The following is a 14,521-nucleotide window of genomic DNA, read 5'->3' on the forward strand; positions in this document are numbered from 1 at the left end:
AGGAAGGACAGGGTGGGTGAGTGGGAGACTACGGCAGTTGGGAAACTGAAATACAGATTTTAAAAACACAATGCAAAACTTTCCCTGTGTTTTTCGTTCTAAAAGGTCAAATAATAAAAATTCACCAAAGTGCCCTTCTTTTTCAGGTGCAGCCACAATGTACACAAGATACAAAATAGTAGAGAAGCAAAATCAAACCAGCTATTTCAGCACGCCTGTTTTTAACCTGGTGTCGCTAGTTCTTGGATTGGTGGGATGTATCGGAATGGGCATTGTAGCCAATTTCCAGGTGTGTCCTGAAGTTTTTTTTCTGTTCTTGGGGATGATGGAATATGTGTGTGTCTGGAGTAGAGAAGCAGGAACACAAGGGGCATGCTTGTGCCAGGAGAGTTCTCAAATAGTTGATGAGTTTGTAAAAGTGGGGATAGTTTGCTTCTTAGAAACACATCTTTATCATTTGAAAGTCAGTCCTGCCTGGTGCTTGGGAGAGGGTGGGGTTCACGTTTGCACACCTATGAGAGAGCGTGTTTCACACGATGTTCCGGACTCTGCATTGCCCCATGTTACTAACATGATCTGATGGGTGGGGAGAGCGACTTCAGTCACTGTAATAGTTTCATAAAGAGTGTGAAAGTATTTGTGTATATGAGTGTGTGTGTGTGTGTGTGTGTGTGTGTGTGTATTTACCAGTTCACAGAGCAGCTCCTGATCTCTTCCCTTTGCAGGTGAGGATATAGGTACATGAAGGTGAAATCATATGCTCAGGGTTACTCAGCTCATTCATTATGGAGCCAAAACATGGAGCAAATGAACTTATATGGTGACTTCTGCGAAGTCTGCTTGATAGATTCCTACTGTGTTGAGTGTTTGAAAAAAACCCTACTTGCTTTATTCTAACTTGTAGATACCTGTTCATCCCAAGGTCTCTTTCAGGAAGGCATGTGAGCTATTTGTCCAAGGAGACAGTATTTAATATTTTTAAAAAATGTGTTGTATTTCAAATTCGTACTAGTTATAATAGTATCGTGTCCTAGGGTTATTGTAAAGGGCCCCATGAGATGTTGCAGAGTAACCAGCAGGCCGTACGTGGCAGCCCCCGGCCATCATTAGAGGCTAACACCGAGGTGGTCCTGTTCCCTCTGGCCCTGTTGTTTCTTTGTGGCGGCACAAAAGAAGTTACTCCAGGAAGACTTGCTTCTGCCCAGGAGGACTCCTTTAACTTTTTTCCCACCAGAAGTGGGCCGATCTTGTGTGATGCTGATATTCACAAAAAGGTGTCAACCTTGGCTGCCAGCCAGCTGCTAAAGTACACGTCCGTGCCCAGAAGCTGCAGTACAGGGCCGTTGCACCTGCTATGGGTCTGCGAGGGTAATAACCTCGGGCCTCCACCTGTACCATCTGCTTCCCATCCATTTGCTAATGCCCCCTCCTGCATGAAGTCAGACCGTTGTCAGAGAGTCCTCTGTCTCACCTGCACCACATGGCCTCATAAATCACTTTCTTTGCACTGCACATGGGGGATGCCATCTGTCGATCAGGGGACAGAATAAAGTGCTCCAGGAAAGTTGGTGCTGTGTTGTGAAGGGTGAGGTGGCAAACACCCTTCCTTATATTGCATAGTATCTCCAGGACACCCTATGGGGCAGGGATGGTCTCCCAAGCCTCAGGGCTGACGAGTTTTCATTTTTGGACATTATAAATCCATTTTTGGACGTATTTGTTGTTTCCGTATTAACATTGAAAGGTAGGTAGAAAGGTGAGAGGCAGGTTTGTAGCCTCCCCAGAGCAAGTGTAGAGGGCTTCATTGAAGGAATTGTGTGAATACATTTGCTTCTGGCTCCATTTACTTTGCTACCCCTCTTGTCCCTTTATGGCAAAATAAGACAAGGGCTTCTATACATGATTGCAGGTGACATTGGTCACATGGTGGAGACTCTTGCTTTATATTTTATGCTTGTATGCGTTTGGTTTTTCATGACAATTTTTTTTTAATTTTTTAAGTTTATTTATTTTGAGAGAGACAGAGACAGTGTGAGCAGGGAGGGCAGAGAGAGGGAGAGAGAATCCCAAGCAGGTTCTATGCCCCCACGGCATAGCCCCACATGGGACCCAAACTCACAAAACCATGAGATCATGACCTGAGCTGAAACCAAGAGTCAGACGCTTAACCACCTGAGCCACTCAGGTGCCCCTTTTCATGACGACATTTATTGAAAATTTCCTATATGATAGAATTTATGAAAACATCCAGTACTCCTATCATGCTAGTAATGACCTCAGAATACAGGTAGTAGCATTTTCCTCATTTGCCAGTGGAGAAATGGAGGCCCAGAGGGGTTAATACTTGCCCAGGATTGTCTGAGCACCGAAAGGCAGAAGTGCACTTTGAATTGAAGCAGTCTGTCTAGAGCCTGTGGGAAAGAGTTAACTCCATTGCCAGAATGGGCAAATCTCTGAGAGTGAAAGCATGTACACAATTCACATCCCTAGTACCAGAAAGCATGATGGGAAGCAAAATTAAAATGGGGGGTGAAGGGAAGATTTGGAATGATATAATCGTTAGTAGATTGTTGGATATGAATTATTCGGTGGGGAATAGTAGGCACTAGATGATATCCTATCGCTTTATTCTCCAAATAACTCATGGTATAAGCACCATAGCCATCAAGTTTTAAACCAGAAAGGCAGACTTTAGAAAGAAAACTTAGATGTCAGATAATTGAACTTGTGGTTCTCTTTAGGGTTTCTATGAAGTGATTACATCTTCACAAAAACCAGAAATAGAATCTTAAGCTTTCCTGAGAGCAGAGTGTTTGCCTTGTCATTGTTCCCATAAATATATCTTTACAACTTCCTTGTTTTATATCCTGTAATTCATTTTCAGCATGCCAACCTGAGCTGTTCCTTCCAGAGGAATTGGAGGTGTGCGGGCAGGAGAGCACTGGCTATCTCTGGGGGATTTGCTTGCGTAGGAGTAAATTGTATTCATCACAAGTTCCCAGAGCTCTCTGTCCTGAGCTGGTAGGCAGAATAGCAACTTTTTGGTGTGTCCTCACCAATCTCTCTCAATGCTTTACTTTCCTTCCAGAAATTTCCTTTTTGGAAAAGTTGTTTTCCAAGGTTTAACCCTTTCAACTTTCTAGTTTTCTCTATTTTTACTATCTTTTATTGTTTTAAATGTTTATTTATTTATTGTAAATGTTAACTCATTTTTTGAGAGAGAGACAGAGTGTGAGTAAGGGACGGGCAGAGAGAGAGGGAGACTCAGAATCCAAAGCAGGCTCCAGACTCTGAGCTGTCAGCACAGAGCTTGACATGGGGCTCGAACTCACAAACTGTGAGATGATGACCTGAGCCGAAGTCAGACACTTAACCAACTGAGCCACCCGGGCTCACCTCTATTTTTTACTTTTTTAAATTAATAAGAGAGTTTCAAAAAAGAGGTCCAAAAAGGGTGCTGGGTTTTTATTTTAGCCTCTATCCACAATTCATGCCTCATCTGAGAATCATTTTGCTTCTAAAAGATCTTTGATGCGAGAGTGTGTTCTCCACAGTGGAAAAAAACACATCCCACATACGACCCCTGCAGAGTCAAGGACCTTTTGACCCAGTAATGTCAAGGTTAATGTGGGGGTTTTTGAGGGCCCATGAAGTTTGCAGATTAAGATCCTAAAGGATGTGTTGAATTGGCCAGGGTTTAAGAAGCGAATTCCCTGATAGTGTAATTGGAGGAAACAGAGTATTTAAGTTCAGGATGTTGATTTACTTAGCAAAAAAGAAAGTAGACAGTGGAAAACATCAGGATTCTCAGAAGATTATTCCTTAAAAGGACTCATTAGCAGTGGACATCTTGCCTTTTGTTTTCCCTTGTCCTAATGTGCCTAACATTCAAGGGGGGGAGGAGAGGATCTGTTTGTCTTCATTCTTTTATTATTATTATATTTTGGTTTAATATTGTTTTTTCCCCAGATTTACTGAGGTATCATTGACATATAACCTTGTATTAGTCTAAGGTGTATAACATAGTGATTTGATATATGTATATATTGCAAAATGATCACTATAAGTTCATCAACATACATTGCCTCACATAGTTACAATTTTTTTCTTGTGATGACAACTCTTAAGATTTACTCTTTTAGCAAAAAAAAAAAAAAAAAAAAAAAAAAGATTTACTCTCTTAGCAACTTTCGAATATACAGTACAGCACTGTTAACTATGCTCACCATGCTGTACATGACATCCTCAGGCCCTATATCTGGAATTTTCTATGTTTTGACCCCCTTTTCCCCACCTCCACCCCCCCATCTCTGGCAACCATCAATCTGTTTTCTGTATCAAAGAGTTCAGCTTTTAACTTTTTTAAGATTCCACATATAAGTGAGATCACACAGTATTTGTCTTTCTCTGTCTGACTTATTTCACTTAGCATAATACCCTCAGTATCCACCCATGTTGTCATAAATGGCAATACTTCTTTCTTCTTTATGGCTTAATAGTAATTGGTGTGTGTGTATCACATTTTAATTATCCATTCATCCATTGAGGGACACTTAAGTTGTTTCTATGTTTCACCTATTGTAAATAGTGCTGCTATGAACATGAGCGTGCAGTTATCTATTCAAGAGAGTGATTTCATTTTCTTTGAATTATTGTTATTTTTCATTGTAGTAAAATAATTGGCCATCTAAACCATTTTTAAGTGTACAGTTCAGTGATTTTTTTTTAATTCTTAAAGTACTTAAATGTCTACAAATTTTTTAAAGGGCATAGAATGTATTTTACTTTCTATATATAACTTTCCTAAATCTGTATGCCATGCTAGGTATCCTAGGAATACAAAATCCATACCTAATAAATGAGTAATTGATAGGCCATGTTGCAAAATGTCAGTGCAGCCATATTTTATTATAACATAAATCAAGTTGTGGATTTTCCCCTATATTCCAAGGTTTGATACCAGGAAATAAATTTCCCTAGCAAATAAATTTGAAAGTGGTTTTTCTTTTTTTTTTTTTTCCTTAAAAAAATTTTTTTTTAATGTTTGTTTTTGAGACAGAGCATGAGCAAGGGGAGGGATAGAAAGAGAGGGAGACACAGAATCTGAAGCAGGCTCCAGGCTCTGAGCTGTCAGCACAGAGCCCGATGTGGGGCTTGAACTCACAAACTGCGAGATCATGACCTGAGCCGAAGTCAGACGCTTAACTGACTGAGCCACCCAGGCACCCCTGGTTTTTCTTTTTTTAATCTTCTTTTCCCATGTGGAGAATAAAGATTTGATATCAGTTTATTTTTGAACAGATGAAGAACACCGTGGTTCTGGGGAAGCCTGGGTGACCCAGGTCAAAGAAAAGTCTGGGAGGGACAGGGTGTGGACAGTGGGGCCAGCAGGAGTCTGGGGCCCAAACCAGGCCCTCTTGGACAATACTTTCACTTCCCCCTTTGCAAAGCTCACATCTTCAAGTTCAACCAGAGACTCTGTTGTTCAATCCAATATCATAGTTATACCATAATTGTGCCCGTTGCACAATTAAAAGGAGCCTAAAGTGAGCTCCTTGAATGGTCTATCATGAGCATGTTGGGGATCAATACTAGACTCTTTGCCTAGATGGGATGTAAGGGTGCCTTCTGGTTGAATTGGCTGGTTAGAGGATGTAGGGGTAGGGCCTTGACTTGAACCTACCTTGGCATGGCAAGGGCAGTGTCTTTACTTAGATTTGCATGTGCATGTGGGGAGAGACAAAGAGACTATTGGGGAGCAGGGAGCCTGAAAACCCGAAGCCACCCTTGGTACCTTCACAGAACCAGTTACGTGCTGTTAAATGAAATTCATCATATAATTTTCACTGCAAACCTGCAAGGCAGAAATTATTATGCCTATTTTACAGATACAGAGACTGAGGTTATAAAATTTTTTTTTTAACGTTTTATTTATTTTTGAGACAGAGACAGAGCATGAACGGGGGAGGGGCAGAGAGAGAGGGAGACACAGAATCAGAAGCAGGCTCCAGGCTCTGAGCCATCAGCCCAGAGCCTGACGCGGGGCTCGAACTCACGGACCGCGAGATCATGACCTGAGCTGAAGTCGGCCGCTTAACCGACTGAGCCACCCAGGCACCCCGAGACTGAGGTTATAAACTAAGGTCACAGAACCCAGTGGCAGAGTTGAAATTTTTTTATCCAGTTCTGCCAGACTCCAGAGCCCACCATATTCAACTCTCCCCCCCTCGAAGGCAGATATCACTTTGTCCCTGTCCAGCATGCCCACGTTTGCTGTGGAACAACTAAGGGCATTTACTGCAGGGTCTGGAAGGCTTTTCTCTTGGTAGTCTTCTGCAGGCAGTCGCATTTTCCAAGGAGTGGTGGGTGCATCTGTGGCTTTGAGTGGACCAGCGTGGGTGGGTGCGTGGGCCTACTGCACGCGGACTCACGTGGAGTAACACCTGTTTGTGACTCTCTCTCCAGGAGTTAGCTGTCCCCCTGGTCCATGACGGCGGTGCCCTCTTGGCTTTTGTCTGTGGTGTGGTCTACACACTCCTGCAGTCCGTCATCTCTTACAAATCGTGTCCCCAGTGGAACAGCCTCTCCACATGCCACGTGCGGATGGCCATCTCTGCCGTTTCCTGTGCAGCTGTGGTCCCCAGTATCCTTTTGCACATTTGTCAGTGTCTTCGAAAGCTTAACCCTTCTCCCTCGCCCCCAAAAAAGTATGAAAAAAAAGGAAAAATTAACAGCCCCGTTTCCACATGCTTCAGAAGAACAACTGGCGGAAAAGTGTAAATCATTAAGAAAATATTTCCACATTGTGTTGTTATTTCAAAAGAATCTTTGTGGGGAACGGTGTGCAGGGAGAATGGCAACATGTCCAAACACTTTAGTCTGTTTCCTTTCCTCCCAACAGGGAAAATTTCATAAGCCATGTGAAAATATTTATTTTTCTTTGTAGTGCTTGGTCAAAGACACCAAATATTGATATTGTACTTAAAGTAATAGCCCTGTGAAGTCCCAAGGGGCTGTACTCTGCCCTCACCCTGCACGTAGGTGATTCATTAGATGGTCTGACTTACTCATCCATGTTAAGAGGTTTTAGAAAGCTCTCTATCATTTATTTCTAAATCACTCGAAATACATTTAGCCTTCTCTTGTTATCACTGATGCCAGTTTCAAAATGAAATCTCATTCCATTTTCGTATTCCACAATGTGAAAAGAAAATCTGAATTTTTATGCTTATGCATTCTGATTTAGAGGGAATGAGAGCTTGATCTTTCTCTCTTTCTTTCTAGAGCTATTTAACAGAAAAAAAAAAAAAGCTGTGTCTTTAAGAGGTGGAAAATTCCCCATCTTTCAAAATACTGTCTGTAGTCCTATCAGAGAAAACTGCAGAGGCATCAAAAAATGTTGATTCCTGTCAGATTGTAGAAAAATAGAAAACTACTTAATTAGTGGAAACTTTGTTAGTCTGGACTGAGTTGTATAAAGTGGGCAAGCTTGAGTAAAAATGCACCATGTGCTTCTAAATATTAAGTTCTGTGATTCTCCTTTAAAATCGAAGCTATACAAAATGTACAGTCTAAGTATGATTTTGGGTTTCGTTTTGTTTTTTTCCTCTTAGGGAAGGAAATTTTTGATTACAAAATTTCTAAGTACAGAGGAAGCAAATCCTAGTGTTGAGAAATTTAAACAAAATACAGACCCTTGTTCCAGAGATGGTTCCTTCTCAATTCTTTGTTCTATTTATGGATTGAAGACACTCATGTTTGTCTTCAAATATAACTACTTTTAGCTTGTGTTAGCTGTAAAGTATATAGAAGTGTTTGTAGTGTTAAAACCAAAGTTCCTTCCTTGCTTCCAACTTTTGAGACACATCTCTAGATGGTAAAATTAGAGAGAATTTTAGCAGAATAAGGCTTTCAGCCATCAGAGTTTCACACACAAATAGTTCCCATTTTTAGGCAGCTCCAATGAGCCATGCCAAGGGACAGCTTTCCCACAGAAACAGATCATGTCCCTGTATTAAATGAACTTGAATGAATTCATCCATATGAAGAGTTCTTTTGTCTTAAACATTAGCAAGGTATTTATATTTCTTTACAAAGATTTCAAAGCATCTTTGAAATGCCCTTGTCTCTCCTTACTACAGTATTTCTGTGAAACACCATCATTTGACTACTGAAGAAACTGAAACAGAGAGTGAGGCTGGTTGCTAGGATCTTGCTTCTAAGCCCTTCCTGTGAGACTATCCATCTTGCACCTGGCTTCTAAAGCTTTCAAAACCTTCACAAAATCACTAACAGCATAAAGCCCAGGTTCCTTTTCTTGAGACCCATAATTTGACACCTCATTTTACATTGTTTCTTCTGGACTTGCCTGCTTTCTGTTCTCAGCTTTCACCCATTCTCTTCTACCTGGATGGATTATCTTCCTCCACCTTGTTTTCTAGAGCCTAGCTGTCCAGTATGGTAGCCACTAGCTACACAAGGCTACTGAGCGCTTGAAATGTGGCTGGTCCACATGGAAATGTGCAGTAAGTGTAAAAACCACACTGATTTCAAAGACTTAAGAAGAAAGAAAAGGAGAATATAAAATACGTCACATTACTTCTTTATATTATTGCATGTTGAAATGATACCATTTTTGATATATTGAGTTAGATAAGATATATTATTAAAATTAATTTCATTTGGTTTTATTTATGTATTAAGATTTATTTTTATTTATTTTTTAATTTTTTTATTTTGGAGAGAGTGCATCCTCAAGTGGGGGAGGGGCAGGGGGAGAGAATAGGAGAATTTTTTTTTTTTAACTTCATTTTTTATTTTTTAAAATTTACATCCAAATTAGTTAGCATATAGTGAAGCAATGATTTCAGGAGTAGATTCCTTAATTCCCCTTACCCATTTAGCCCATCCTCCCCTCCCACAACCCCTCCAGTAACCCTCTTTTTGTTCCCCATATTTAAGAGTCTCTTCTGTTTTGTTCCCCTCCCTGTTTTTATATTATTTTTGTTTCCCTTCCCTTATGTTCATCTGTTTTGTCTCTTAAAGTCCTCATATGAGTGAAGTCATATGATTTTTGTCTTTCTCTGACTAATTTCACTTAGCATAATACCCTCCAGTTCCATCCACGTAGTTGCAAATGGCAAGATTTCATTCTTTTTGATTGCCGAGTAATACTCCATTGTGTGTGTATGTATGTATATATATATATATATATATATATATATATATATATATATATACCACATTTTCTTTATACCACATTTTCTTTATCCGAGAATGGGAGAATCTTAAGCAGGTTCCACACTCAGCATGGAATCCAACGTGGGGTTCAATCCCATGATCCTGGGATTATGACCTGAGCCAAAATCAAGAGTCGGATGTTCAACCTACAGCCACCCAGACGCCCCTAAGATTTTATTTTTAAGTAATCTCTACACCCAACAGGGGGCTTGATCTCACAACCCCGAGATCAAGAGTCACATGCTCTACTGACTGAGCCAACCAGACACCCCCTCATTTGGTTCTTTTTAGGTTTTTTGTTGTTGTTGTTGTTTGTTTGTTTGTTTTTTACTGTGGCTACTATAGTAGAATATTTTAAATTACGCATGTGGCTGGCATTAATTTCTGGGGTGACGCTGCTCTAGAGAGCTCCTCAAGCCTCAACTCAGATTAGGCTCAACTCAGTGAAGCCTTTCCTGACCCCTCACACCCCATTCCACTCTGAACTCATCGTTTTCCCTCCTAGTCATCACTGTGCCCTGTTCTTTTCTGTCTTAATGCAGCACATTCCCTGGGCTTCATCCGACAAGGCTGTGATGTTTCCAAGAGCTGACACCAAGTTTGTTTTTCCAGAGTTTTCTCTGTCTCCCCCTTCCTCCCCACCAGCATGGTACCTGATGCACAGAAGATAGGACTCAAGAACAAAGAATTAAGAGATTTTTAAACTATTAGCAACAGATATGGTAATGACATGATCAGAGAATCTTCTATGCTTTCTACTCCTTTTATTTTGAGAAACCGAGAAGTGTTAAGAATTGCAAAATATTGGGGGGTGGGGAGGGCAGAGAGAGGAGATGCTGACTCTGTATTCAGAGGAAGTTCTAAACTTGGCATTGACTCTAAGCTTTGAATTCGTCTGTTTGCAAAAGCATTTTAAGAGCATCTCATCTCTAGCCTTCCCTTTTGCCTTCTAAGCTCCATCAGAATGGCTGTCCCCGCCTTTGTGCAGACAGTCAACGGAGGCTCTGGCCTCAGTCCTGGGCACTGTTTGACTGGCCTCTCAGGGTATCTCCTAAGGTCAGAGGTAGGACATTATCTCTTTGATTTGTACACCCTTTGGGCCAGGAAGGAAGGGCTCTGCTTATACCCGATTACTTGATGGGAAAAGTCTGTTTTTTAAAGACAGGAGTTTGAATCTTTACCTTGTTTTTGTAGATGAACCTTGGTAGTTTGTGGTGCTTTTGTACCTTGAAATGTTAATCTTCCCTTAATAAAGCTGTTGTCTTGAAAATAGTATTTTAGGGAAAGAGTATTTTTATTCAATACTTTTATTTAGGGAAAGTAGTATTTTAGGGGAAGAGTATTCAAAAAGAACCCATCTGGATGGCTGTGTCAGTCATTTTGACAAAATTTAAAAAGCAGAGTGGGGCATAATGTAGCCACAAATTAAAATTTTACTATACGTAACTGAAAAGGTATTGCTAAGGAATGACTGTATTTCCATCACAGTCTAATTTAAGGGTTGAGATTATAAGAAGCTGATATAACTGGTTTGATTACAGAAATGTTGGTATTAATATTTTGACCCTGTGTGATGATTATTAGCAGAATAGTCTTAACATTCAAAGACCTGGTTTTTTTCTGGACTTTCCTTAACAATCTCCTTTTTTTAGTGATTGCCTGTGCTTCACTAATTTCTATAACCAAGCTGGAATGGAATCCAAAAGAAAAGGTAAAATTTAACTCAGTATGATTGTTGAACGTGGTTCCTGGGATTATTTTCAAAATTTTGAATTCCTAATTGAATTTCCTAATCAAAAGAGGTAGGGCAGGGGGTCAGTATGAATTAAGGTGTATGGAGGGCAGAAGAAGCAGAGAATGTTAAGCAGAGAGGATGAGATCAGCTCCAGCATGGAGGGTAGTTTGTTTCAGGATGGAGTGGAAAATAAATGTGGTCAGGGCTATATTTGCAGGAGGGGAGTTAACGCAAAGTTTTTGAATAGGCAAGTACGTGGAAAGAAGATTAGCAGGGAGGTATTAGTCAGAAGCAACCCTGGGATGAATGGATGAGGAGAGAGCCCGGAGTTAAGGTGGCAGGAAGAAGGCAGTTCTCTAGCTTTCAAATCAAGATTTGCCTAGGGGACTCAGCAGCACTCATTGTCAGGGAAATGAAAATCAAAACCACAATGAGATATCACCTCGTTCTGACACCTGTCAGAATGGCTAAAATAAAAAAACACACGAAACAAATGTTGAGGAGGATGTGAAAAGAAAGGGACCCTCATGCACTGTTGGTGGGAATGCAAACTGGTGCAGCCACTGTGGAAAGCACGATGGAGGTTCCTCAAAAAGTTAAAAATAGAAGTACCATATGATCCAGTAATCATGCTACTGGGTATTTACCCAAAAAATACAAAAATTCTAATTCAAAAGGATAGATGTACCCCTATGTTTACTACATTATTTACAATAGCTAAATTATGGAAGTGGTCCAAATACCCATTGGTAAATAAATGGATAAAGAAGATGTGGAATATATACACAATGAAATATTACTCAGCCATGAAAAGAATGAAATCTTGCTATTTACAACAACATGGATGGAGCCAGAGAGTATATACTAAGTGAAGTAAGTCAGAGAAAGACAAATACCATATGACTTCCCTCATATGTGGCATTTAAAAAACAAATGAGCAAAGGGAAAAAAGAGAGAGACAAACCAAGAAACAGACTTTTAACTATAGAGGATAAACAGATGATTAGCAGAGGGGAGGTGGGTAGAGGAATGGATGAAATAGGTGAAGGGGATTAAGAGTACACTAATCATGATGAGGACTGAATAATATATGGAAATGTTGAATCATTACATTGTACACCTGAGATTAATATAACACTATATATTAACCATACAGAAATGAAAATTTAAAACTTTTAAAAATGGAATGAAAAGAGGGGCATCTGGGTGGCTCACTTAATTGGTTAAGCATCTGACTCTTGATTTCAGCTGACAGTTGTGAGACCAAGCCCCACGTAGGGCTCTATGCTGACAGCTCTGGAGTCTGCTTGGGATTCTCTTTTCCTCTCTCTCCGCCCCTCTCCTGCTCATGTGCGTGCGCGCGCACACACACACACACACACACACTCTCTCTCTCTCTCTCTCTCTCCCTCTCTCTCTCTCAAAATAAATAAATAAAGTAAAAAAAAAAGGAAATAAAAAAATTAGCCTAGGGTGGAAGTAATATGGGGAAATATTTAATGGGTAGTGGCAAGTGACAAATGAGAATAGAAGGACATGAATCAAAGAAGACTTCCAAGTGTTATCTTGGGGAAAGCAAAGAATCTGTCCCCATAAACAGAGAGAAATAGGGTCCTGAACAGGAATAAATGATTCCATGGCCGGGGGCAGGCGGGGACTGGGTGGTTTGGTTTTAGAATTGTTGAATCTGAGGCTGTAGTGAAACATTAAAGAGAAATGTCCAGTTATTGTGAGGGAATAGACTGGGGGGGGTGGGCAACTGGGAACCATCAGGGAACAGGGTAGAGGGACTGGTAATTTCCAGCCCAAATGTCAGAACACCTGGAATTGAAGGTTTGGAGTTGAGATGGACTCACGCCATTGGCTACTCATAGTGGTGGCTCATCTAGATGCCACATAGGGAACGAATGATGCCCAGGAGAGGAGAGTTAGTGGGAGAATGGCAGTTTGTTTTTCAAGGACCAGGGGAGTTACCAATGTTTTTCAAAAGACAGTTTCAGTAAAATGTTGGTATCAGAAGCCAATTGCAGGAGGTTAAAGAAATGGTGAGAGGGATGGTTCATTCATTCATCAGTCTAGTGTTTGGAGGTGTGAGGAAAGGGAGAAATAAGATGGTGGCTAGAGGGCCAGTGGGATCAGTGGATTTTCCACAACAGAGGACTGGGTCATGTGAGGAAGCCTGCAAGAGACAACAGAGAGACTGAAGATGGGGAGGAAAAGAATGATCCAGACACAAGTTTTAAGAAAGTCCCTTCTGAAAGCCAGACCTCACAGCCAAGCAGCTTCAGGTGTATTTTTACCATTCAGCCACTGGGGGGAGGCATTTCACCACAAATCAAACAAACCAGCTGCTGGGAAGGATTCATCAGAGTATATATATCCCCCAGGCAGTTGAAAATTGTTTTTTATTTCGACTTCTATCTTAAAAATATGAAAAGTACCACATTTTTGTTCACTCCATAAATTACCATGCTATGCTTGTGTTGCTTTCTGTTCCCAATATCAAGGAATGCACACAAAACCCTTTGCATTAATTCACTGAATGGGATAATCACTTAGGTACTTCCCTAGACTTCTGTGGAGAGCTTGGGAACTTTATAGCACATTCCTGTGCATTGACTTACTTGGTAGGGAGTGTAAGAATTATAAAATCATTGTCTCATTTTATTTTATTATTTTTTAAAAATTTCTTTTTAATGCTTACTGCTTACTTATTTTTGAGAGACAGATGGAGCCTGAGTGGGGGAGGGGCAGAGAGAGAGGGAGACAGAATCTGAAGCAGGCTCCAGGCTCTGAGCTGTCAGCACAGAGCCCAATGTGGGGCTCGAATTTGTGGGCTTCAGTATTATGACCTGAGCTGAAATTGGATGCTTAACCAACTGAGCCACCCAGGCACCCTTATAATATCATTGTCTCATTAAAAAAAAAAAAAAGTTTATTTATTTTGAGAGTTGGTGGCGGGGGACAGAGGAGGGTCAGAGAGAGCAAGAGAGAGAGAATCCCAAGCAGGCTCTGAAGCACTGTCAGCACAGAGCCCGACATGGAGCTAGAACTCCCGAATCGTGAGATCATGACCTGAGCCGAAGTCAGACGCTTGACGGACTGAGCCACCCAGGTGCCCCTAAAAATGCTTTTAAAGTAATTTACCGCATTTAAAAATCAGGAGAGATCACATACACAAACACACAAACACAGGCTTTCTTCTGAATCTCTCAAAGCAACACTGGAGTCACAGTTTCCTATTTGAGGAAAACGGAATTGAGCCGATGAGGAGTGGGCTCTCAGTCTTCCCTCTCTTTTTGCAATCATCAGTTCCATTTATTTTTATTAATTCTCTGGCCCACATAGGAGAAACCCCCAATTAAAGCCTTCCATTCTTTCATCCCTGCCCCCAATAAGATAGTTAACATGTAGATGTCTCAGTAGCCTGCACTTTGTGGCTGTGTTTACCTTACAGTGTTAAGCAGAATTAGGTTCTAAACGGACATTTTGTATAGTAACAGGAAATATAACACCAAGTGGTGACAGCCAGTCTCCTCCAGGTGC

The 14,521-nt window shown here is 40.8% G+C and overlaps 1 protein-coding gene across 7 annotated transcripts in view; it reads left to right on the top strand.

Moving 5' to 3' along the window:
- Positions 1-14,521, top strand: part of DRAM1 (DNA damage regulated autophagy modulator 1) — a 64,613-nt gene that overhangs the window by 19,937 nt on the left and 30,155 nt on the right. For all 7 annotated transcript variants that reach the window (XM_042947521.1, XM_042947520.1, XM_042947522.1 and 4 more), the window contains 3 exons: positions 147-289; positions 6,466-6,643; positions 10,893-10,951. In XM_042947521.1, the coding sequence (XP_042803455.1) occupies positions 147-289; positions 6,466-6,643; positions 10,893-10,951 (380 nt within the window). The remainder of the gene's footprint in view (positions 1-146; positions 290-6,465; positions 6,644-10,892; positions 10,952-14,521) is intronic.

This window comes from Panthera leo, chromosome B4 (genome assembly GCF_018350215.1).
Source record: "Panthera leo isolate Ple1 chromosome B4, P.leo_Ple1_pat1.1, whole genome shotgun sequence".
NCBI classification, from domain to species: domain Eukaryota; kingdom Metazoa; phylum Chordata; class Mammalia; order Carnivora; family Felidae; genus Panthera; species Panthera leo.